General features: G+C 37.1%; 1 protein-coding gene across 1 annotated transcript; it reads right to left on the bottom strand.

Annotated features, from left to right (window-relative positions):
• Nucleotides 1-26,403, bottom strand: adam19b (ADAM metallopeptidase domain 19b). The gene is made up of 23 exons (XM_082177342.1): nucleotides 26,108-26,403; nucleotides 25,833-25,945; nucleotides 25,294-25,364; nucleotides 16,138-16,216; nucleotides 14,699-14,775; nucleotides 12,995-13,199; nucleotides 11,796-11,861; nucleotides 10,735-10,806; nucleotides 10,482-10,648; nucleotides 9,381-9,465; nucleotides 9,160-9,296; nucleotides 8,880-9,057; nucleotides 8,683-8,772; nucleotides 7,074-7,269; nucleotides 6,483-6,591; nucleotides 5,504-5,717; nucleotides 5,335-5,412; nucleotides 4,797-4,905; nucleotides 4,542-4,683; nucleotides 4,374-4,461; nucleotides 2,484-2,696; nucleotides 1,678-1,772; nucleotides 1-1,327 (listed from the first exon to the last, which is right to left on the bottom strand). Exons 1-23 carry the CDS (start codon nucleotides 26,241-26,243, stop codon nucleotides 1,297-1,299), a joined length of 2,751 nt encoding a protein of 916 aa, XP_082033468.1. The 5' UTR covers nucleotides 26,244-26,403; the 3' UTR covers nucleotides 1-1,296.
• Between the last annotated feature and the right edge of the window lie 702 nt (nucleotides 26,404-27,105).

The following is a 27,105-nucleotide window of genomic DNA, read 5'->3' on the forward strand; positions in this document are numbered from 1 at the left end:
TAAGATTAATAGATGGAAATTTATTTCTGACATCACATGGAAGGCACTGCATTACAGCATATTTTGCATAAAGGGCAACTTTTTTATTTTTATGAAAGAAACTGAAATTAAGGCAAATAAAAATTACGGTGACTTTTTTCTGACTTCCTATGCAATCTGCAGTATCAAACTATCTTTACATCCACCACAATACATAATCATTTCAATAACTGCATTATTATCAATATAATAAAATTCATGTAAAAAATAAAAACAATTAAGGCATTACATTTGAAATCTTAACACTATGAATAAATAACAGTTTAACATGAAAAATCTGACAGAAATCCAGTACATTGGTCATAGTTTTCCAAAACATTAAGCATGTTAGGAGAAATTATAATAATTAATTAATTGTCCAGAGATTTTTTTCCCAAATGACTGACCAAAGGAGAAAAAAAATTTAAAATAAGATACACATTTACATGTTTATAGGTTATTTAAACCTAAATACATTCCCTGGGTTAATGCCCTTTTTAAATAGAACATAATCAAGCGATATCTAAAAAGGTAGAAAAAAATTTTCTCTCTCATTTAAGAATTCAAAATCAAAGCACCATATTTAATTTGAAGTCATTCTTGTCCAGCATTATCACAAACATCCTTTAAGACAGGTTATTTTTACTTGCTGTATATACAGTATATACTATAAATGGTGTACACGACTACACAGGATTTAACCTAAAAAGAGCCCAGTGCTATATAGTTCATATGAGTTTCTGAACTATTATTGCTATGAAAACAATCTTCTTGTGTTTTTTCCTTTCCAGGGCTGTTTCCTGAGTACAGATTAACCATAGTACTAAACTAAATTGTACTGGCAGTGCAAGTTAGTTCACAACTAGACAAATCTATGACAAAGCAACAGATGAAACTCATTTGCTCCCATTTTCCAGTTCACTCTATGTACTGTATATAATATACAATGCTACTAATGCGTGCAAAAATCTACATTTCATATTCTTGTTGCATGATATTCTTTCAGATGTCCCATGCTCTTGTTGGATTATAATGCCATACTTCATAGTTTTTTGTTATGTCTTTTCTCTGAGGTCTCATATGTAACATAATTATGGCACAGGAGTAGTGGAACTGCACCCCCTGAAAAACACTGAAGTTAGAAGGTATTCTTAACTCTGTGTTCAAGTCAATAAGGCAGACATCACTTTGAGTGAGGCAGTTTGATTGGTCACTCTTAAGGACATCTTAAAGGTGCAGAGCTGATTGATGTAGCGCTCCAATGAGCTTCACTGCAACTCAGCTCTTTCCAGAAACTTCCCTTTGGAACCTAAAACACAATCATATAAAGTATTACTCTCTAATATATAGTTTTCACGTGACATCACACTCTTTTAGTAGCGCCCACCTAGTTTTGACTAGTAAGACAATGATATTAAAAGACCAGATTCAATATACACCGTCCTTATTACTGATGCATATATACAGGCACCCAGAATACAAACGCAATGTGCAGTTTCTCAAGCGTTTTTACCATTATAAAGAACACGCTTAACCATTGAGCGCACCAGTCATGTGACTGAAAACTGTGAGTTATTAATTATGACTAAAAAAATTATTATTATTATTATTATTAACAGTGTTTCTTTTCACAGCATAAAACTTCCTCCTGATGATTACCTGACGTTTTGGAAGTGGCCAGTAGAGGGCTTCAGATTGGATTTCCCTTTCTGCAACATGACTGGTGCCACTGGCAGGCCATTCTTAGGCAGCGTCTGGATGAAACACAGCAAATATTTTATAATGTGCAGTCAAAATCAGTAAACAACACAGTTATGTATCTGATCTTGAACAGACTAGACCAGGACTTGACATTCACCAATTTTCTAAAGTTACTAGCCACTCAGCATTTTCACTGGCCACAATTTTGACATCGATACCATGGGGAAAAACTGCCATATAGATATTTTTAATAGAATCTCATAATTTGATAGCAGGTATATTAGGCTGCCGTCACTTTAAGATCTGACGTATGGATCCATTATACCGTTATACATCCCACATCTCACAGGCCCACTTTGTTACTTTCTCAACCTTTTACGTTCACATAAAACATATCTGACTGTGTTTACATGAATACTCACCAAGACCAGCATTTTGACATTATTTTGGTGTGTATTTAAATACAATACGCAGCAAAAAAGAAATTCAAGCCCTGTATATATATTCATTCATGTGTCAACACGCTTTAGGAGAGAGGGGAGAGCGAGAAAGCGCAGCTGGTGTCGTGTGTCTATTCTGTAGAAAATGAGTATTGGAAGCTTTTCAGGTATTTTAGTATCGATATGTTTCGAAAAATCACTATTTTTTTACATTGCACTTACTGTTTATTATTTCAGATAAAAGTGGCTAGTAGGAGTAATGTCAAGCCCTGGATTAGACCTGCATTTGCTCAGGAGGACACATCACGAGAGGAAGACACTCACCTCTGCAGTCTGGGAGGGTTTGGTCATGGGACGGGGTGGAGGGGGTCGGTTGGGTGGTAGCGGTCTTGTTTTGGGGGGTACTGATGGAGACGGCTGGGATGGCTCTGAATGCTGTAGACTCTGCTTGTGTGGAGTGTAGGCTGGGACTGGAGGTGGTTTCTCAGTGGGCCGAATGATAGAATGTCTAGATCTCGATGGACCTGTAGGACTCGCCTGAGGACATGAAAAACTGTTGTTCATATTCTGTCAAAATCAATTGCAAAAATCATCAGTTTCACTTATTTTTTTTACTTTTAGCAAGTAATCAAGTCTGAGCCGTTTGTTATAATAAATGAATGCCTGAAGAGATATAAGAGAGTTGCTATCATCGTGGAAAGACTGGTTTTGAAATTCCACCAATGTCAATGAACATTTTTATTAAGGGTCAATGTTTAACTCCTGGAATAGATTTTTTGCACATTAAAGGGATAGTTCACTTTGAAATTAATTTTTGGTATGTTTTAGCTTACCTCAAGGGCATCCAAGATGTAGGTGTCTTTTTTTCCGCAGTAGTTTCAATTTTGATATTTTTAGGTCAAACCGTTCTTGTCTGTCAGTCATATAATGCAGGTCTATGGTCACTGTCTCAAAGAGCATGCACAGAGTCCAAATTAAAACAATTCCCCGTCGTCCAAATTAAACAATTCCCCCATCGTAAGTACACATTGATGGCCTAAGACACGAAACGAGCGGTTTGTGTGAGAAAACGAACAGTATTTATATTGTTTTTACCTCTTGAACACAGCCATGTCCAAGTGATCTGATCTGATGTGTACACAGACTGGTGCATAGATATATACACACTAGATGTCGCCTTGTCTATGGCAGTTCATTAGAACGAATGTCTTTAAGGCGACATCTAGTGTATATATCTATGCACCAGTCTGCGTACACGTCAGATCAGATCACTTCGACATGGCTGTGTATAAGAGGTAAAAACAATATAAATACTGTTCGTTTTCTCACACAAACCGCTCGTTTCGTGTCTTAGGCCATCAATGTGTACTTACGATGGGGAATTGTTTAATTTGGACGACGGGGAATTGTTTTCATTTGGACTCTGTGCATGCTCTTTGAGACAGTGACCATAGACCTGCATTATATGACTGACAGACAAGAACGGTTTGACCTAAAAATATCAAAATTGAAACTACTGCGGAAAAAAAGACACCTACATCTTGGATGCCCTTGAGGTAAGCTAAAACATACCAAAAATTAATTTCAAAGTGAACTATCCCTTTAAAGTATATTAAATGTTATTAATTTTCACTGTGTCCAAAATTACAGAAAAAAACGAATTGAAATCAAACTTGACTATTCAGACTGAAGTGCATTCCAAAAAATCTGATTTTAACTGGATTTAAAAACACACATGGATCAGTGCTATAGTATTGTTTGCATTATTATAGTATATATTAATATTTTGAAAAAACTTTTATATTTTATGTTTTCAGTTTTCATTTCCATTTAAGTTTGTGGTAATGTGCTTTTGTCATTTTTATTAGATTTGGTTTTATTATTATCTATATTTTTATTTGAGTTTTAGTTTGAGTAATTCAACTTAAACTTATTTCAATTTTATTTCATTTTTATTTAAGTTTTTTAAGATGTTAATCTAATATTCATATTTTATTTCAGCTTTATTTCAATTAACAAAAACTATTTTTAATATTTTTTACTTTTGGTTAACAATAATCTGGATGGGTTTAGATTCCATGTGGTTTTTTGATGTTCAGACAACATTCAGCTAAACCCAGTGATGGGTTTAGCTGAATGCTAACCGTTAACCGCTAACCGTGCCATTGGATGGACATGCTGCGAACACACGCTGACAACAAAACAACTTCACACCTGTTCATCAGCGTGAGGTTTCTTTGGCTGGAACACTGGGTTGGCGTGACCTGTCGTGTGACTTTTAGTCTCATGGGTGTCTGGAACACTGACAAAATGAGAAATAACAACATTTTTAACACAAGAACAACCTAAAAGATGAAGATCACTGTATGTGTTTGCATTTACTTGATGCATGTTTGAGTAGCAGGAGGGGCGGAGTCTTTGTTGGGGAGGAGCTTCTGCTTGCAACGCCACCAAAAGACGCCAAGGATAACCGATACCAGAAGAAAAAAAAGGGTAAGGAGAACCAGTACAAGGGAAAGGTTGCCTGCACAAGATAAGACAAGAAGATAAAAACATCAAAAGGACACATTTAAAACAGGACGTATCACAGATAACATTAGATGAAATATTCAGTTTATTAGGTGTCTGTTGACGTACTGTGTGCGATCACAGGCCCACTGTCCACACTGCCTCCTGAACCCGTCATCTCACAGAATGGTGGTCCCCAACCCGGCTCACAATGACAGTTGTGGTTATTATTACAAAGCTGCAGGGAAACACAACAAAAAAACAAACATTTGTTCCATTGCTTAATTCTAAAGAAATAGATTATCGAAAAATGAAAACCTGAATTTTAATTCAGACATATTTCTTTAGTCACATACTGTCTTTCGGATGCAGCCATGGTCTTTAAACTAATTATTTCAACCCTACTCGCTATACAGATATTCATTCTGTATTGTTAAATAATACAATGCCTTATAAAGTCAGACATAATAGCGAATGCATTTAGTGGAAATGATCACACCATTGAAGTCTACCAAAAATAGTAAGGGATTTTTTCATTGACTGTTATAGAAAGTATTTATGATATCATAGGAGGAAATGAAGTAAACAGGAAATGCACTGGGACTGTAGCTCTGCAATGGCCATGCATGCATAAAGCTCTCTGCAGAAATAAGCAATATGAACTTACCCCATGGCCATGACATTTGGCATTGCATTCATCTGCTTGCAGGAAGGACGCATTGCGGCATTCCCCATCGAAACAGATCTATTCAGATAGAAGTGAAATTAAGTGAAATGTGAATGTAAGAAGATGTCCTCCTATAAACTCAACGATATAAAGTGACTAAAAAACATACCGCATTCTCCCCACATTTGGTCCCTGGCAGAACCAGGCCCGGGTCTAGGGTGTCATTCTGGTTGTGCTTATCTTGACCTTGCTGGTACACATGTGTCCCTCTGCACTGGATCTTCTGTTGATCAATATCGACGTTGGTGTCTATGGCGACGGCGTTGGATTCTATTGGTTTGGTGACAGTGCTTTGGCACTGAATCTTCCCACATTTAGCATTCCTAAACAGAGAACCAACAGCACTTCTTTGGATGGCTCAAATGATGTCACACACTACTGGAATAATTTAAATTAATTTAAAATTATTTATTTTTTCGTGCTTTTCAAAGAAGTCTTGTATGCTCACCAAGACTGCATTCTTTTGATAAAACATACATTAAAAACAGTAATATTGTGAAATATTTTACTAATTTAAAACTATTTTCTAATATATTTTGATGACAAAAGCTGAATTTTCAGCATCATTACTCCAGTCTTCAGTGTCACATGATCCTTCAGAAATCATTCTAATATGCTGATTTAGACTTTTATGTCGAATTATTAATTTCTTTTTTAATGCAAATTATTTTCTTAATGTGTATCACGGTTTCCACAAATATGTTAAGCAGCAAAAACGTGAAAAAAAAAATTCACATTGATAATAATCAGAAATGTTTCTTCAAATCAACATATTAGAATAATTTCTGAGGGATCATGTGACACCGAAGACTGGAGTAATGATACTGAAAACTCAGCTTTGCATCACAGAAATAAATTACATTTTAAAATATACCACAATAGAAAACAGTTCTTTTAAACTGTAATAATATTTCACAATATTGCTTTTAAAATATTTTTACTGTATTTTTGATCAAATAAATGCCGCCTTGGTGAGCATAAGAGACTTTAAAATCTTAATTTTTCCAAACTTTTGACAGGTAGTGTAACATTTTGTTTTAACATTTTTGTAAAAAAAACAACTTATTATTTGAGTAAATGAATATCACCTTTCAGTGCATTTCCTGTATGCGCCCATGAGGTCTTTGCCACAGTTTCCATAGGAATCACCTGCTTCATTTACTTTAATGAAGCAACGATCAGGAGCAAGACGAGCATCTAAGAAATAGAGGCATAAAACAGAACAGAATAGAATAGAAACATCTACTCATGTCACAAGTTACTGGTTGTGTGAATGCTAAACTCTCGGCTGGACTCGAATGATTTCTCTGATATCTGCAGAGAGCAGCAGATGGCATCACATTCGGAGACTGAGATCACAGCCAAGCACAGTATCTGTTCTACTGTAAACTACAGTACATTGCCAAGTGGATTTCCACTAGAAAATGTGAAAACATGGTAGAAAAAATAGCCAACATTACTCAAAAATACAGTAAAAACAGTAACATTACTCCAGTCTTCAGTGTCACATGATCCTTCAGAAATCAATCTAATATGCTGATTTGCTGCTCAAGAATTCTTATTATTATCACAGTTGAAAATATTTTTGTGAAACCGGTGACTCACTGAATATTGGGTGCTTGGATTTATGGTGTTACATTTTAAATTGTGTAACTTTTAGCAGACTTTAGCAGACAGACCTTTGCCCCAGAGAGAGAGGCACTGCTGCTCCAGCGTCAGACACATGCCAGTGTAACAGTAGGCACTGCCACCCGCACAACTGTTGCCATCTATCAGGTAGAAGTTAGCAGGGCAGGACTCAGATTTCCCATCACAGTACTCAGCCAGGTCACAGGAGCCTGAAGATGGACGGCACATCACTCCTGGACTCTTCAGCTGGTCAAGAGTGCGATAGAACAAACTTGTATTAAATGAATCAGCTTTTTCTTAAAATAGTCAAGTCACCTTTATTGACATAACGCTTAATGAAATATAGATCGTTCAAAGCAGTTTTATAGTGATTACAGAAAAACTATTTAATGATGCAAACAGAGTGTACAGCAGCTCTAAAAGAAAAATTGTCATTGTTCAGCTAAAGTCAGTTCAGTGTTGATTCAGGTCCGTTTTAAAGATCATCAATTGATCAATTAGTTTATTTAAACTAAAGCCAGACACTTTCAACTGTGGACATTTGTGAGAAAAAATATCCTAAAATGCACATCTATGTTTTAATAATAGTATTATTTAAAATGAATGATCGTTGAAAGCAAAACATTTAGCAGATATTTGAGTATAAAAGCTGTGGTGTATTAGTTGTCGAGGTGAATTAATAAAGGTTAAAAAAAAAAACTTAAAAATACTACTGTAAATGGCTTTTAATTTAAATTTAATTAAATATATATATATATTAATTGATCAAATTACACTTAAAAATATTTAAACTTACCACTTAAAGGGTTAGTTCATCCAAAAATGAAAATTCGAAAAAATTATTTACTTATCCTCATGTTGTTCCAAACCTGTAAGACTTTTGTTCATCTTTGAAACACAAATGAAGATCTTTTTAACGAAATCTGAGAGCTTTGTGTCCCTCCATTGACAGTCCATGCAACTACCACTTTGACGCTTCAAAAAGTTCATAAGGAGATCGTAAAACTAATTCGATATGAATTAAGCAGTTTAGTCCAAATTTTCTGAAGAGACTCGATCACTTTATATGATGAACAGATTTAATTTAGGCTTTTATTCACATTTAAACATTGATCCGCGAACATAAACTGAAGCTCAACCGAACCTGCTTGACGCACAAGAACAAACCTCATTGGTTCTTGCAGAAGCTCAAACGTGCTGTGTAACACGACTTTGGCTTTTTCCGCGTCAAGCGAACATACTTGAGCTTTCGTTTGAATGTTTATATGTGAATAAAAGCCTAAATTCAATCTGTTCATCATATAAAGCGATCGAGTCTCTTCAGAAAATTTGGACTAAACTACTCAATTCATATGGATTAGTTTTATGCTCTCTTAACTTTTTGAAGCGTCAAAGTGGTAGTTGTATAGCTGTCAATGGAGGGACAGAAAGCTTTCATTTCAATATCTTATTAGGGTGAGTAATTAATGACAGAATTTTTGGGTGAACTAACCCTTTAAAATCCCCCCTTTTAAAAACTCAAACTAAAAATTATTTTAAATCCCATTTATTTATTTAACTTTAGCACTTATTAATTAAATGAAACAGTTTTCCGATGCCACACCACAGGAAAGGGGGTCGAGACAGAGAAAGTGTGAGATGAGTTTGGCAGGGATTCACCTTGCACTCATGACAGCAAACTCCGTGTGCACACTCAGCGCCAATCTTCAGCGTGCAGTTGTTGGCATTACAGCAGGGACTTGAGCACTCCTTTGTAGTAAAGGAAACAGAAACGGAAAATGTAAGAATGAAAGATGAACCAGGACAACAGCGTGGGAGAAAACGAGACAGAGGAAGCAATGAAACTCTCTCCTGACCTCCACTTCTCCACAATCACACTCTTCTCCTTCCTCCAGGTATCCGTTTCCACAGCGCTGGCCCCCGTACATGAGCCTGGTGTTGGGAGGGTTGAACAAACACTTCCCCCCGCCGGAGCTCAGGTAGCGTTTCAGCTCCTTCTGATTGCAGGGGTTGAAGATACGAGGGAATGGAGCCCTACAGAACACGTTTGACTTATTTCATGTCGATTTTAAATGAAAATTCTGTCAGGTTTCATGCAGGTTTGGAATTATACAGTATTTTTTCTTTGGTTCTCACCCTGTGGCAGCAGCCATGATACAGCCTCCCTCGGCCTGAGCAAGACAGCAACCTTGACTGTCATGGCTCATCCCAAAGTTATGCCCCATCTCATGAGCCATGGTGGCAGCGATCCCCACAGCACTGTGAGAGTGGTCCTACAGAGAGAGGCAGACGAAACAAAGGGTGAGTCCAATAAAGGCAATAAAAACACAGTGGAATAACAATGCAGGTGAATGTACCGAATTGACTCCACCAGACTGGTATTCAGAACACATGGCTTTAAGAGGTGCAAGACCAATGATGGTGCCATGAAACGACACGCCCCTACAAATACACACACAAAAAAAACCTGTTTAAATACCAATAAAACTATGGCAGAATCAAATCAAACCAATGCAACCAAATGGCAAGCTGAACAGATGTAGACATAATGGGCCGTATCACACACCCGGTGCAATGCAGCGCCAAATGTGTTTTGCTAGTTTCAGCCTGACGCAGTTATCGCTTTCACGTCCTGCGCCATGTTGTTTAAATAGCAAATGCATTTGCGCCCATCTGTTCGTCCATGGGTGAGCTGGTCTGAAAACGAGGTGTGTTCGGGTGAACTGAAATAGACTGCGCCATTGACCAACTGAAACCTAGTCTAAAGTCAATGGTGCAATATTTTTTTTGTTATCTGAAGAGCGCGTTAGTAATATGCGCCTATAGGCGGGTCCACAACACACGTACACTTTGTCCCGTAGATGGTCTACTCGCGCGCTTTAACCTCGTGCACGAGCAGATCCGTTTCCTCGCTAGAGAAGCGTTCAGTTTTTCCGCTTGCAAATTCCTCCATGTAAATAGCGAATCTGCTTTTAAAGGGAATGAAAGATGAGACTCTGATTGGTTTATTGCACATTACGCCCAAAACACACCTATTACTCATTAAAAGAATATGGGCAACCCTTTTAGACCATGCGCCAGGCACGCCGACCATTTTCCAGTCGTTAAACTAGCCAAAAGTGTATTCGGACACGCCCTAAGTGCACTTGCGCCGTGCGCGTTAGACCATGCACTTAGATTGTTAAAATAGGGCCCATTTAAAGGGATATTGCATCCAAAAATGAATATTGTGTCATTAATTGGTGGGTTGCCGGGTGTTAAGGTCAAGCCCATAATTGCTACACTTGACAATGGACCATTTTTGACCACTGAAATTTGTTGCTCAGTTTCGGTACGATGACAGAATGATTGATGTGAATGATGACAGAATTTAAAAATGATCCTTTTAAATCCTTATCAGCGATCATTGTTATCTGCTCACGCGTTATTTAGGCGGGAGGAGCAACAGTGAGACTGACGTTACGAGCTGAGCGTTGTCATTGGGCAGCTGTGGCAGCTGTTTCCTCCTCCAGGCCAGAAACGCACTCAGGGTGCTGTAGGGGTTGTCGCTCACACTGATCTTGTCTTGATCGTTCCAGATCTCCAACCGGATCAGAGCCACACGGATGTTCAGTGTTTTGTAATACTGGCAACATAAAGTCACATGATATATTAGAGTCCAGATGTGTGATAAAAATGTGTGTTTAACGGTAGAATTCACAACAATCTCACCTTATCCACAAAGTTAGCTGCTTCAATCAGAGTCATTTTGGTCTTTTCAAAGTCACGACCGTGATTCACAAACTGAAAAAGAGACACGATTAGGATGTCTTTGATTTGGATGGCTGAAATGATCTTTGTGTCATGTAGGTGGTGATTAGAAATGACTCTATCAGAGCAGAGGACAGTTATTCTGAGTCATGACAGGAAACGAGCCTAATCTGCAGAGGTACCGTGAAGTGAGTCTTCAAACAGACAAGACTCAAGACACTTTACAAGACACTTTTATCCAAAGAAACCACCTGGCACAAAATCTTGTGGATTTCTGTGATAATAAGAACGCGCTACAAAAAGATGCCGATAAAAACCAAGGACAGACTGTCTGAATCCTGTGATCACAGAAATAAATACTGAGATTATAATTAGCAGTGTTTGCTAAAGAGCTGGGTTTTTTTTAAAACATCTTGGCAAATGCATATCAACACTTTATGGTGGCAGCTTTTACATGGGAATGCACATATTCTTCCGAAAAAATCACAAATTCAGTTGCATTTATTGTTTAAAGATACATGATTATTCAAAAGTTTGTGTATTATACAGTAAACCTATATATATTATCATAAATATGATTATAATTTTACATAACTGTTTTTTACTTGAACATATTTTTTAAAATGTAATTTGTGGTTGCAAAGCTTACATAATCCTTCAGAAATCATTTGAATATGCTGATTTGCTAGTCATAAACGTTTCTTATTATTATCAGTGTTGATTTTTTGTTGTTGAAACTGTGATCCATTTTTTTTCAAGAATCTTTGATGCACAGAAGGCTCAAAAGAACTGCATTTATTTGAAATATCATAAATCTATTGGAATTCTTTTGTAACGTTATAAATGTTCATAAAAGTATTAATCACTTCCAAAGGGAAAAAATCAGTAGTGTACATTTGTAAAGTATCTGTCAAAACTACATGGTGCAAAACATCAACTTCAGTAGTTACTGAGTCTTGTCTCTCAAATCTCCTTAAGAAGACCCTGCTTTTCAGCAGATACCTGCATTTAAGTGATTTTACCTCTGCATGGTCGGCCACCACCATCAGCTCCACGTATTTCATGCTACTGCTGACATCCCTTCTTTTCTGCAGGAAGAGATAGATAAGATATGACTAAGCATAGGCTAATTTGATATACTACAGAGGAAGTGCTGAGTCACAGCTTCAAAACCTGAGTTTATGAATATAAATGCTGTGAGACACTAATTGAGACATCCTGTGTCTTCAGTTAGGGACAGACACTCTATTCATGTATGCAAACGCAAAGAACAATGTGTCCTTAGTTTAGTACCACTTTAGTCAGCTCTTCACATTTATTTAAATAACAAGTTTTATTATCTGGTATACTTTCCATGAATAGGGTACAAAATAGAGCCTGAACTCTTTCTTTTTCAACAAATTGTCAGTGAAAGGAGGTGCATATAACCTTCAGGAAATGTTCACTGACAACTTAAGGAGGTTGTACTATATTTTAATATGGGCTGTTTTATTTTAACAGGGTTTACAAGGCTTTTACATGGTTTCGCAACACTTAGCCTATATCAAAATTGGGGTCTAAACACAGTTAAAAGCGTGATTTTTTGCAAATTTCTAGCTTAATTTAAACCTTAAAAAAGTCAAACATATTGCAAAATTTACTTCAAGGGCCAAATAAATGCCAATTTTGAAAGAAAATATATTTACATACATTAAAAATGTAAACAAACGGCCAAATAATATATATGGGGAAATATGTAGATAAAAACTCTCTGAAACATATGTAAGCAAATATATTTTAAAATCCATTTTTGTATATTTTGAAATATAGGCCCTTTTCAAAAATCTACATGGGAATAAACATCAGAATATTTTGTTATTTTCATTTAAATGGTTGGATCTAGAAGGTCAGGACCTCTAATTCACCATTCACCATTTTAAGGGGTACACCTATATTTATTGTTTCTAAAACTAGCTACTTTTCATGCTAGGTTCATTTTATGTTACATATTAGTTTCTCCAAAATACTTTGCACAACAAAAAACATAGGAAATGTGCCTTCAATGCTTTAAAAAAAAAACATGGGCACCAAAATGTACCATATTCACACCAAGTGCTGTTGGAACTATTTGATGGTGAAGCAACAAGTTACACAATGAGCTTCTTCAACGTACACTGATCCGAGAGGATCTCTAGTTTGACTTTGGGTGAAGTGTTCTTTCACAACAATACCATGATCTCACCCTATTGGTCTGCTGAGGCTCTGCCATGACATCAATCAGCTCTTGAAGGCTTTCCGTGTGATTCCCGTCTCCATGGTGGTGTCCGCAGGTGCCCGCTGGCAGTTTCAGGCTCTGAGCGTTGTAAACGGCATGTCCCTGAGAGTGTGTTTGGTTAGCTAGCGGTTCGATCATGTAGCTCACGCTGTTATTGACTGTTATCATGCCCCTGGGGATTGAGAAGACAACATGTCAATCACAAGAATCTTTCAACTTTAAATTTCAATGATCAAGTGGAAAATCAGAGTCATGGAAATTTAAACGGGCCTACAGGATGGAAACCTCTCAGATGGGCTTTGCACGGGAAGCAGCTTCACCACACAAAATGATCTTTATCCCGGATGGGAGGGGGAAGAAAAAAGGGAATAAAACTGAATTGATAGCCAACTTGTGTTTATGCTGAACTGGTTTATTTAAGCAAAAACACATTTCCTTGCTTCCTGGATATCCAAGTATTCTCCAAACACCAACCTAGTTACACAACACTTCACAGATGTGCAGGGACGCCCGACTATCAATGAAAATGCTTCCACTGCAGAAATGCACAACAATATGCAAGGCACAAAAAGAACCCAAACCAAATATTACGACGAACTAACAAACTTACAGTTACATGGCAATATTATGTGAATGTTAACTGTCTGTGAATGGTGAAAGTTGCTACTTTCTGTAGGAACAGGCATCCTGCAAAGATAAAGAATACTCAATGACATTAACAAGAGTTCTTGAATGGCAACTAAAGACATGCAAACACATCTGTTACATGATATATAAAACTCTAGACAAAATGTTTTCATGGTGCTCATTTAGTGGAATCATACACCGCAGCTGTGAAATTCATCTGGAAGGACGTGTGTACACCCTATCAAATTCTCAAGTTTCTCCCATCTCCAATCAACTCAAGCTGTGCTGGCTCATCGATCTTTTTGGATATCAGTCAATGTGTGTCTGTTCAGACAGGAAACGGAGTCTCTGAACGAGCTGGAGCTCAGCAGGACTCTATACATCTACCCTCGGCCCACTCAGAAACCCAGAGACCCGGCCACGCTGCTACAATGAACTCGCTGAACTCACTTCCTGGGCTAATAAACTGGAACTTTTGCGCAACAAAGACAAGTTCTCATGATGCAAAGTCATATCACTAAAGCTGAAGTTTCTAAGAGTCTGACAGAAAATGGAACTAAAAATGGTTTTGTGAAAGTCACAGTTACTAACCATAAAAGACAGATTTGCATGATAATAATAACACTATAAAATGTCAATTTGATGAACTAATTTTTTAGAAAACTGTTTTTGTTCAGATAAATATCATGAATTAATAAGAAAATTAAGCTATAGCTCACAAGAGGCCATGGGTTATGATTTGGAGTGTGTCATTTCAGAACCACTAGTGGCACCAAAATGAATTGCAAAAATGTAAAAAAATTATAAAAAATACATTAAAAACCTTTTCAAACTCCCCACATCTTCCAATGATTGGAATTATAATAAAATAAGCCAAGTACTGTGCATTTATATGTGGCTCTTCCAATAACAATGTGTTACAGTACAAGCATTACATTACAAGCCTCTAAATTAAAGATCCATTGAACATGCAAAATAAAAACATATAATTAAATAAATATATTTTTTCACACAATACACATGCAGATCTGCTGTGGTTCTTACCTGAATCCAGCACAGGTGCTGATGACGAGACTAGACCCCTGGATCCCCTTGACTGACCCATGATAATAACAGTGATCCTGAAACCAAGATAACATATTTATAACATTATAGGAAATGAGGTTTTGAAGTTCTATATACTATTTAAGTAATAATACTATAAATATATATACTGGGTTTGGACTCTAAAACACTGGCCAATATAGCATTGGAGGTTTCACGCCTTTATATGTGTGGCCTCACTGGCCTGGTGGCCAATCTTCACTAATTTTACATTCCATCAGTAAGAGCAGCAATAGCACAGCTGTACATAAAATATTGCAATTCACACAACATAATAGGAGACTTATGAGTACAAAGAAGACAAATTGTAGGACCGTGTCTCGCTGGCTCATCTGTGACCAGGACAGAAAATCCCTGTGGTGTATCGAGAGCTATGTTATCCAGGGTAATGTCGGCATAACACCGGTACCAAGTAGGACAAACCACATCCAACAGGAGTGACTGTTGACGCAAGAGGAAGCTGTCTGAAAGGGATGTCTGGGTACTAACCCGGTTTGTCTCCAAAAAACATAAAACCACAGCTGCCCAAATCACTGCAGAAATAAATGTGCACCTCGACTTTCCTGTTTCCACCAAAACTGTTTGTCAGGAGCTCCACGGGGTCGGGCTGCTATAGCCAAACCTTTGGTCACTCATGCCAAGGCCAAGCGTCAATTCCAATGGTGCCAACAGTGGAAATCTTGGGCTGTGGACAATGTAAAACAAGTATGTTCTCTAATGAGTCCACCTTCACTGTCTTTTCCACATCCGAGAGAGTTACGGTGTGGAGAAGCCCCAAAGAAGCTTAACACCCGGACTGTTGCTGCCCAGAGTGAAGCACGGGGTGGATCACTGATGGTTTGTGCTTCAATATCATGGCATTCCCTAGGCCCACTACTTGTGCTTGATGGGTCAAGGACTACCAAACCATTCTGGAGGACCATGCACAATGGTTCAAACTTTGTACCCTGAAGGTGGGGCTGTGTTTTAATTTGATGAACATGAAAGTGAAGTTAAACATCTCCCATGGCCTGCACAGTCACCAGATCTAAATATTTTGGAGCCACTTTGGGGTCTTTTGGAGGAGCGAGTCAGAAAATGTTTTCCTCCACTAGCATCACATTGTGATTAGCCACGGTGAGGAAAGAGGAATGGCTCAAAATCCCTCTGGCCACTGTGAAGGACTTGTTTCTGTCATTCCCAAGATTATGCTGTATTTGCTGCAAAAAGCTACACTATGCTAATAAATTATTGTGGTCTAAAACCAGGTGTTTTAGTTTCATTGTGCAACCCCTGTACGTATATATGACAGCATAGTTTATCATAAGATTATTATGACAATATGAACTATTCACATGCTATTTAGAAGTGAATGATTCTGGAATGGCTCTTACACTCACCCTGTTTGAAGGCCTGGAAAACTGACGGTTTCCATTTGGATCATACCATGTCTCCTGATATTCAGAGGAGAACAGCTCCCTTAGAGAAGAACACACAAAAAATACAAAAACAAAATAATTCAGCTATACATTTAATATGCACAGCTGGTAACCAGACAGCTTCTATCACTTCCAAAAAGGAATAACATAAACACTTCAAACTTGTTTCCATTCCTTTTCTGGGGTCAAACATGAATCAGGATTGGGTACTTATCAGATGCAGGTTATTTGGAGAGAAGAAACCAAGAGGCCTTACTGGTTATATTGAGTATTTCAAAGGATTTCTGTGCAGAAAATGGCAGACAGTGTGAAGTCTCTTTCCCTTAATGACCTTGAGCTCATTAAAGATTCATCTGCGTTGTTGTTGCTTTTGCCTCTTTATGATGACTCGCTGAACTTAGTCCTAATTTGTAAGTCGCTTTGGATAAGGGCGTCTGCTAAATGACTAAATGTAAATGTAAATGTAAATGTAAATGTCATCTAAAGTGGCTGAATGCTTTGAGAATCTGAGATCCACAGTAAGTGTGCTTACAGTCTGAGAACAGTCTGTTTATTGTGCATACTCTTTCTCCTTAAAGGTTGAAACATGACCACTAAGTCCTAAATATTTAATTTCTCCCAAGTCTAACAAACAATTTGATGACTGCATCACACTGAAATCTTTTCTTAGCTACAGCTTAGCTATATACTATTAAGAAATAGTACTGTGTCATACAAAAAGAAGAGATTATGTTGATTTTCTTGAGTTATGTTTCCCCCTCATCCTAATTAAAAAGGCACGACTACCCTTCACAGACACCACCAACAAATGTGTTCCTATTAGCATGATACTGGATATTGGATAACATGCAGTGGATACACTTTACTATTGTCCCATTAGTTATCATTAGTTAATGCATGAACTAAAACTTAAACTAATAATGAGTAATTCATTTGTTAAATAATTTATTATTTTTTGTAAACGTTAATTAATTAAAATACGGCTATTCATTGTTAATTCATGTTAGCTCAGGTTCATTAAATAATGTTAAAAGATCCTATGTTTAATACTTTTTAATAATGTATTAGATCATGTTAAAATTAACATTAACTAAGATTAATAAATGCTTTAGAAGTATTTTCATTGTTAGTTCATGTTAACTATTGTAGTTAACTAATGTTAACAAATACAAAATTATAGTGTTACTACAATATCATAAAGACACTTAAAAATGATTAATACTGTCTACAACCCATACATATCTATATTCTGATTTATGGGTTTAACAAAGCAAAATATAAATACTTTCCTTCTAAGGAGAGTAAAAATGGTAAACATGTAAATGTAATTTATTTCCAACCAAGACACATTTTCAAAAATAAATTTAAAACAAAAGAAAATAAGACAAACAATCAATTTTCTGTCAATCAAATTATTTGAATTATATTTTGTATCACACTGACAAGTGCACTGTCATGTGTCATCTGTGTTGTTTTGGTTCTTTCAGTTTAGTTTCATTACCTGTGTTTAGTTGTCATACTCATTTGTTAATTGATTAGCCTCACCTGTTCCTTGTTTTACAATTTTAGCTGCATTCACACCATGTCGCTTTGGATAAAAGTGTCTGCTAAATGATTAAATGTAAGTGTCATAATTAGGAGATTCCAACTTGTAAAGAGCGTTCATGTCTTCGTAGAACTGATAACTTGTAATTTTTGGAGAGCACCGACTTGTACCACGTGAGCGCTGTACAACATGACCGCTGCAGATTCATTTTTGCCATTGATAGTCTTGCCGTAGAAATGCATAATTGGATGAGAGTGAGCAGCTCGGTGTTATCATTTCACAATTAATGCAGCATTTGTCTGTGTATTTTACCCCCTGTTTGGTTCAATTTACCCCCTGTTTTTTGTTTTCATTTAATAACTATACTTCTTTGCAAATAGATCCACGCTTCAACTCTCCTTACCTGCAACCATGGCACGCACAAAGCAATTCGAAGTCATTATTTTCAAATGAGAATTTTCTAATTTCTGTCAGTGCATAATGTTCCATTAGTGTGTTTGTAACAACTTTTTTTTATCCTTTACATTAAAAAAATAAAGTGATGCATTGTGAACACCAGTAAAATCATTTACCATTCAGTTAAAAACTGGAACTGAAACAGTTCCCACAGAAAATATTTTTGATTTGACTGTTTGACTTGCTAGAGATGCTATAGATGACTTGCTCTATCTATATCTAACCACACATTGTGGTCTCATTCTTCCTCTTCTTCACACATACACACACACACCTATAAATCTAAAGCGTCTGTCTCTCTTTGTTTAAATTAGTGGGCCCAACAACACTTGCTCTGGACACAGTCCAGACCTACTAGGCTGTGACCTCCATCACCCCCACGTAGGAACACCCACCAGACTGCACAAGTCTGCACTGGCCCTGCAGGACCCTGGATCTCTGCCAGGGAGTAAAAGTGTCATGGACGCGAGTGCAAAGAGCCCCTCAGAGACATACCGGTCATTCGGGCATTCTGATATATGTAGGGCCTTTAAAATAAATACACGCTACAAGTATAAATACTAGCACACAGGGTTCTTTAAGGTCATATGAGCATATTTAGTAGCATCAACATACATTTTAACAGTTTAAATCCCATTTCCACTCTTTTAAACAGACAAAGACTATTAAAGATACAACATTTACTAGAGGCACACTCAGTTTTTGATAGACAAATGATGAAGGTGCACAATATGCAATGTCAGAACTTTTCATGTCACAGCGAACACCAGCAAGGCCATTTCTCTTCAAGATACAGTCCAAGAGGGTGGAAAAGCACTCAGGACAGAATTAGGGGCAGTAGGATAGGGGGTTCTTGAGTGTATCTGACACCCTCTCAAACAATGCATGCCTGTTGATCCAATCTGCCGAGTAGTCAGAGGGAACTAAAACAAGGCCCGCACTTAATCTGACACACTGCCGCCCAATGACCCAAAATGTGTTGCTATATTAAACACAGCCACAAACAGCCACTGGGCCAACCAGAAGACTCATACATTCACAATAAACTGACTCTGGCTGTGCATGACGCTATAGTCCCTTAGGCTGTGGAAAAATTGAGTGAGTGAGACAGAAATAGGTATTATTTTACTGACAGAAAGAAGGATGTTGCACATACTAGGTGGGCGATTAACAGAAATTTTAAGTTGCGTCTTGGCAGTTGTTTTAGCAACACGATTACAAACACTTACGGAAAAACACCTATAAAACAAAAGCTGGCAAAATAGACCATGATTGATTGTGGTCCAAACTAGCTAACTAACTATACAAGGAGTCAGTGAATAATGTTTCTACTAACTTGCCAATGGTCGTGAACGCTCGTCGCTCATTAATATTTCTTACCCAAAATGATATTGCATTTCACTTTATCTTTAACAAAAACATATTCTTTGTCCCTATGAAAATGGGATTATTTAACATATTGTTTTTATGCTATGAAATATTTACTGATTTTTATAAAGTAACCATAATAATAACATTTATAATGTCAGTAATATTTCAAGATGAACACTTACTGGACTAAAGCATCTTAGGCTTGCTCGATTATCCATCATTATTAAAAAATAAATTTAAAATGTGAGTATCGATACATCAGGCTTTTGAGGAATGTTTATTCTGTACATCTCTCAATCATTGAAATGCACTGCATAGGAAATGCACTTTGATTATAAAACAAAGCATTTCAATTTCATCTTACTCAGACATATTATTGGAAGATATAGAGCAACAACTTATATTTATGTGCATTTTATGAAAGTAGTCTGCTATACTTTTATAAGAATCTCATCGAAATTAAGAATTACTTTTGCATCTGCATCAAATTGTATATTTTTGATAAGTTTGAGACTCTGAATAAAAGTGAAATGTTTTTTCCTCCTCAACTGTGAGCGACATATTCTCCTATATCCTACTAGTCATAAAAGCCTGATGTATCAAATATGATACTCAACAAAAGTTTTTGGGCTATTATTTCATACAGTATTTCAGGCTTTACAAGGTTAAATCCTAGGCTTAGAATAATAAAAGCCCTTAGGAAAACCAACGTGGCAAACTTTTGGTGAAAATTGATTGAAACACAATTGTATGCAATTTAGCATTTTGTTCCCTAACTTCACATTTATAATGTTAATAAATAATCTTTCTTTCTCGTTCCCTCTGTATAATAAGGGAAAATAATTGTATAAATTACCCCACAAAGATGCAAAATACCCACACAGAGCACTAAAAGCTTTGGCACGAGGCCCGACAGATGCAGTGATGAAGAGCTGTGTGTGTGAGACACGGCCGTCTGGCAGCGGCAGAAACAAAGAGCTCATTTCAGTACAGAAGAGCTGCGTCTCAAGGGTCAGCGGGCCGCATTTTCTCATATCAAATGACATCACTCTAGATGGAGGAGGGAGAGAGAAGGATGAAATAAGGACATCACGAACCGGCAGAGAATGATTGGAAAGGGCAAAAAGAGAAGAGACGACAGGCTGGAGGGGAGGATGATGTAATTGGGGGCATTGCCTCGGCCATTGCAGTAATGGAGGGGCTTTTATTGCTCTGTTTCAGAGCGTATCAGAGCCTAAAAGCCTGTCTGAACGGTCTGCCCTCTAACTGACAGCCCGTCAGCCTCCCAGAGGGGTCATTTGAAAGTCAAACAAGCCAATGCATGTATAAGAAAATAAACAAAAGCAACAGAATGCAGAAGGCACACATTAGCACATAAAATCAACATTGACCCTATTTACTTAGCCTACTGTATAATATTTGGTACTCAAATTTCTAAGGCCTCTAAATTATACACCTGACACTGACAGACCTCATTGGTATTTTTATTGCAAGCTATCAGAATTTCTTCTTACTTTTCAACTATATAAATAAAATCTTCACCAAATTGTATATTTTTACTCAGTTTGGGCCTCTGATAAAACCTAAGATGTTTTTTCCCCTTCTGGAGTATGAGCTCCATATTCTGATATATATCTGATATGAGCAACAAAAGCCTGATGTATCAAAAATAATACTCATCAACAACAACAACAACAACAAATTTGTCTAAAGGTTCAATACTGTTTTTCTGACTATTATTTCATATGTCAGGCTTTACAGGGTTAATGCACATTCCCGGAATTGATTCACCGGTGCACAATTATTTGTCTTTCTAATATTTCATCAAAATAATCCAAACTGCCAATCACCTGAGTCAAATTTTTTACCAAACACCCACTTTTTATGATCCAATTAACTCCAGATGGACAAAATCAAGCCCTGCTCTAAATCATTTCCATTTCATTCAAAAATATGTCACATTACAGAAGTAAAATGGTTGTAAATGACATTTCATGTTGACTTCAAATTAATCACCTCTAGTGACCTATAATCCCCTGGTTATGTATCATTCTGATGACACAAGCCAACATTGGGACTGAAAATATTAGGGAGGACATGGCGTCAGACTCAGACCATAGACTAATGTTTCCTCTGAGATCTGTTAGCCCTCCGGAGAGAGAAAACGGACAGAAATACAGGAGGGATAGAGTAAAAGAAGCTTCACCGACAGGTCAGCAGACATAGTCTTGAGTCTGTCAAGAATCATGCTAATGCATATGAGTGCAAAAGAGAATGAGGAGAATCAGCTGGGTTGTGGGGTTCCTTGCTACTTCAGAAAACCCTAAATGATATTTCCCCAAACAGTCCCTGCCCTGACACTCAAGTCACAAATCCCCAGTCTCAGCACCCTCAGAAGACCTGAATCAGCAGTGCCCTGCCCGGATCTTAATCCCATTCCCCTCCTCTGGGTCCATTAGGGCAAACATTCATTAGGATAAAAGCCAGGAGTCTAAGGCAACACACACACACAAGCTTTCTCCTTCAGACTGTGATGGATCTATCCTGGAAGACGGCCACTGACTACAGATGCCTAGAGACTCACAGCTGCTTTTTGAAATTCTATGCATGAGCGCTCAGTTTTAAAGAGAAGTACAACTAAACAAGAACGAGAAAAGCAGAAAATCTTTAGCATTTACATCACTGACAGCCAGCTATTCCCCTGAAATCAAATATACTACAGCTACAAAATCCTTAATAAGCCAAGAAACTCGTTAAGAGACCATTATATACACTCTCAGAAAAAAGGTAGAAAAAGAAGCTGTCACTGGGGAGGTACCTTTTCAAAAGGTACACTTTTGTTCCTTTTATGTATCAATATGTACACTTTAGGTACTAATATGTACCTCTTGAAAAGGTACCGCCCTAGAGACAGCTTTTGTACCTTTTTTTCTGCCAGTGTATCAGCATTAGTAATGATGATGATAATAATAATTATAACCTACATTATGGATCATGTTTCAAGATTGTAGCTAAACGTGCTTTACAAACAAGTGAAAATTTAATTCTGTGTGATTTCCGGGATGTTCAACTTCTGGCTGGCTTAAACTAAAATGAAAAATAAAAATATAAAAATAAAAGCAAATTAAAAATATTAATACATACTATAATAGTAAATAATTTTAAAACACTGGTTGTATTTTGTATTGGTCTTTCTATGACATTCTGGTCTTTATAAAACATTACTTCTGAGTTTAACGTGTTATTTGTAAAATACAGATATGATGATGAGTAATATAATATGCACATAAACATAAAAAAGTCAATAACTGGCTTTAACTGTTAAGATTTATCACTTCAATGTGTAAAAGATTATAAATGACTGCGCAGTGGCAGTTTGACGTGAGACAAGTGGAAATTTCGGGCAAAATTTTCCTGTAGTCAAAATCATCTGTCAAGAAACCTAATTAGCATGGACTGTTTTTCCCACTGGGTGACCCATGGGGTGTAGACGGAGGTTAAAAGTGTAAAGAGAGGGAGAAATAACATGAGAAAGACAGAAAAATTATTAATGACTACACTTGACCTCAATTAGTATTAACCCGAGCCTTTGAACTGAGATGGATATCTTTGAAACCATTTTCCTTGCTTTTATCTTGTCCCACAATTATTAAAATTATCCACAGGAGACAATTAAACCCAGCTTGTATTAATATTCATTGCTCCGACATGAATGCAGGGATGAGGGAGGTATAGCTGACCCTGCATTCATTTTGCAACAGCCTTAATCGATAAACAGTCCACATGAAAGAAAATCATGCTCAAACCCCAGACATACAAAAATAGTGCTGCCGAGACACTGGGACCACAAAAAGAGAAATCTCATTTCAGTGCTACTCAAATACTGAATATACTCTTAAAAATAAAGGTTTCAAAAGGGGGTTCTTGCAGTGATGCAATAGAATAACCATTTTTGGTTCCCCAAAGAAGCACTTTTTCTTAGTGTGAACTGTGAAGAATATTTTGTTATAATTTAAAAACATTTTTCCACTATAAAGAACCTTTTGTGCCGTGTAAAGTTCCCATGGATGTAAAGGTTCTTCATAGAACCATCAATGCCAATAAAGGACCTTTATTTTTAAGAGTGGTGGCTAACCTTTTCTTGACATTTCCAGTTAATTCTATATTTTCGAAGTACCTCCCACCCACACAACAGAACTGATCAAATATTACTTTGTATGGTCATCACCTATCAATGCTACTGTTATTGGTCAGTCACCAGGACTTCTGTTAGTTTGACATTACATCAGATTGAAATCCAGTGACAAGGTGTCTCTCTGAATTAGGATGTTGCTCAATATAATTTTTTGTGAAAATGACAACATACTTGGGAAATATAAACCACACACTTCCCAAAAACAAACTGACACAATGCTTGAGAAACGGTGCTGATTGTTTTCATCACACTGACAAATGACCAGCAGGGTGCCGTTCCCAGGAGTTATCTCTGTCAGACACCATGGAGTGGTGCTCTGGATGGATCTTCGGTTGGTAGCCTATGGCTATTCCATCTGCTCTGATTTCCAGATAGGACCTTCACTAATGTGACACCACTTAGACCAGTGTAGGGTTGCACCAGCCATTCGTAAGTTCTTAAAGGGTAAGTTCACCCAAAAATCTAAATTATCCCATAATTTACTCAACCTCAAGCCATCCTAGGTGTATATGACTTTCATCCAAACACAATCAGAGTTATATTAAAAAATATCCTAGCTCTGAAGCCCAAAAAAGGGCATCCATCCATCATAAAAGTAACCCATACGGCTCCAATAAGTTAATAAAGGCCTTCTGAAGCAAAGCAATGGGTGAGTAAATTATGGGATTATTCAATTTTTGATTGAACTAATCCTTTAAAACGGATTGTAAAGTCCACACTAGAGGCTTAGTAACCACTAGCTAGTTTGTAACTAACTGTACTTTATTCAGTTGCACCATTTGTTCTCTTTGTTCATATGATGTTAACACTCAATGATTCAGTAGCAGCCTTTGAATAGGTGAGTGGAAGTTGTGTTGAGATGCCGGGAATTTCAGTTAATAACGGTTCTTTATTTGGCATTGGTGGCTCTTTAGATTATTAAAATGCTCTTCACTGGAAAGCAATGGTCTTCTTTTAAGAGCAGTTCCCCAAAAGGTTCTTCTCTGGCATGACTGCGAAAACCCGTTTATTTTTAAGAGCACACAGCTGGTGTAACCGGCTCCAGGAGAGGATTGTGCTGGTTGCACCCTGGCTTTTCCTGAGGCATCCGACACAATCCTTGCCACAGAACAGCAAAGCAGGATGTCTTTTAAAGTCCTGTCACTAGCCACTTAATGGCAATGATACAGCTCAGAAATAATCAACCTGGTTTATTCGGTTGTCAACCTGTTATCATATGCACTTATCCCCTAATGGCAATGCACTCCAGGGGCAGAAACTAAACCATGTGACACGCTCAGCTTCCTGTGTCCTGGAGCAGGAGTATCAAATGTCATTCCCATATGGTTTAATGCTCGTGCGGTGCAAACGCTCTCCATCAACAGATGTACATATGCTTGTGCCAAAATGAAAAGGGAAACCACATAGATGTGTATTTTTGGTGCAGCGCTATAAACAGAATTTCATATATCACGACATATGATATATGGCTACAGTGGAGTAAAGCTGGACAGAAGGGGATGAAACTGAATGGAGATGGTTATTTATAAGACTACACGCACAAACTCACTCATTTCTCTGGAGTTGTAGAATCAGATCTTCTCCTCCCACAGTTATCTTGACCTCTGCCTCAGACGGATACTGGGAAGGGAAATCAATCAGGTTATCTATAATTACCCAATAATTTCCATTATGCAAAATTGGTGATAGATACTTAGTTAAAGCGATTATGAATGAGGCAAGTGTATTATACTTACAGTGGGGTCCAAAAATCTGGCTTCCGTATAAAAACAAGATTCTCTTTCAATCATTCTCAAATCATTCTTGATAACATGATCATGGGATTTTACAAAAAGTTATGGAGTTCATGTAGCAGTGCTGGGCAATATAGCAAAGACTTTAAAAAAAAAATCAGTTCAACTTTTCACTGGAATATTACTTTATTGGATTAGAAAAGCAAAATGGTATTATAGGTTTGTTCCCCATATGAACAAGCCATTTGATGAAATTAAGTTTGCAATGTGGAGTTTAAGAATATAAGCACAATTAACCTACATTAGTGCAATAGCCTACTACTATTCTCAAAACTGCATGTGCATTCTACATTACCTTAGTGGCCACATGAGATCTTTTGTGTCTGGTTGGGCTGATCCACTCTGGATAAGTGATAAAGTGCTGCGGGTTGTCATGGATGCGATATGAGTCTCCATGCCAACGTTCATCTAATAGTACAATAAATCAATCACGTGATCAATAAATAATCAATCTGACACAATTTCCAGAGAACGAGTTCAAGCGCGCAGAATCTTCAATTCCACTGCTTAGAATCAAAGCAACACAATAACGCTATTATTTTATTGTGACTATAATACAATAAGACTCACCCGTCTGTATGTCCTCGCCATGTGCAGTGCATCTTAAAGAGAGATGTAAACATAAAAAACATAAAAATAAAAACCAACGGAACTGCACTGCGCCCGCGACCATGCAGCGATTCAAATACACGCCCTGAAGCATCATACATTAAATTAAATGTAAATATAAATATAAAAAAATATAAAAAAATGCACGAAATGAACGAGCCGTGCAGAAGGAATTATTATCGATTATGAATAGCATTCATGATGAACAGCACCGGTATGTGTGACTGTAGAGTCCGGCAGAGGCAGTGAGAGGAGCGCATCTTTACAGCCTATATCACCCATCAAGCACCTCCCCTTCAGTGTGCCTCCATCCATTCATCCATCCATCTATAAATATTATTCGATTAATTAATTAGAAATTTGTTTAAAAATAACTACAAATAAATTACCAGAACTAGTAGAAGTCATGTTAAAAAGAAATTCAACAACAAATTATTCAAGCACAAAATCTCGCATGCTTAATGAGCAATAATACTGACCTTTGCTAAAATAATAGTGGTAGAAAAAAGTCTTCGAAGGCATTTACAGTTGTTAGTGATGGAGTACATTCACTGTTATAATTTAACCCTTAAACAGGCAAGAGTAGAAAATGATAAGCAACAAATAATTTCATGTCATTTTTTATATCATCTGGACTTAAGTAAATCATATCCAAACGAATTTTTGAAAAATGTTATGTATTTTGGATTTTATGAGTTGTGACTCCCAGATCACATTGCCTGTTTAGGGTATAAAAAAAGGACCAAATCTATAACTGTAACTGCCATTGCATGTTTAAAACAATTATATCCTATATTTCAACTCATATAATGTTGACATATTATATATATCATTGGAAAGCTTACAAACTCAAGATTCAGCCTGTGAAATCGGACCTTGCGTTACCATACAAATGGTACTTTAAAGGAGCCATATGTAAGATTGTGGCCAAAACTGGTACTGCAATCACTTTCAAATTA

The sequence above is a fragment of the Leuciscus leuciscus genome (assembly GCF_965113295.1).
Source record: "Leuciscus leuciscus genome assembly, chromosome: 8".
Classification (NCBI taxonomy): Eukaryota; Metazoa; Chordata; class Actinopteri; order Cypriniformes; family Leuciscidae; genus Leuciscus; species Leuciscus leuciscus.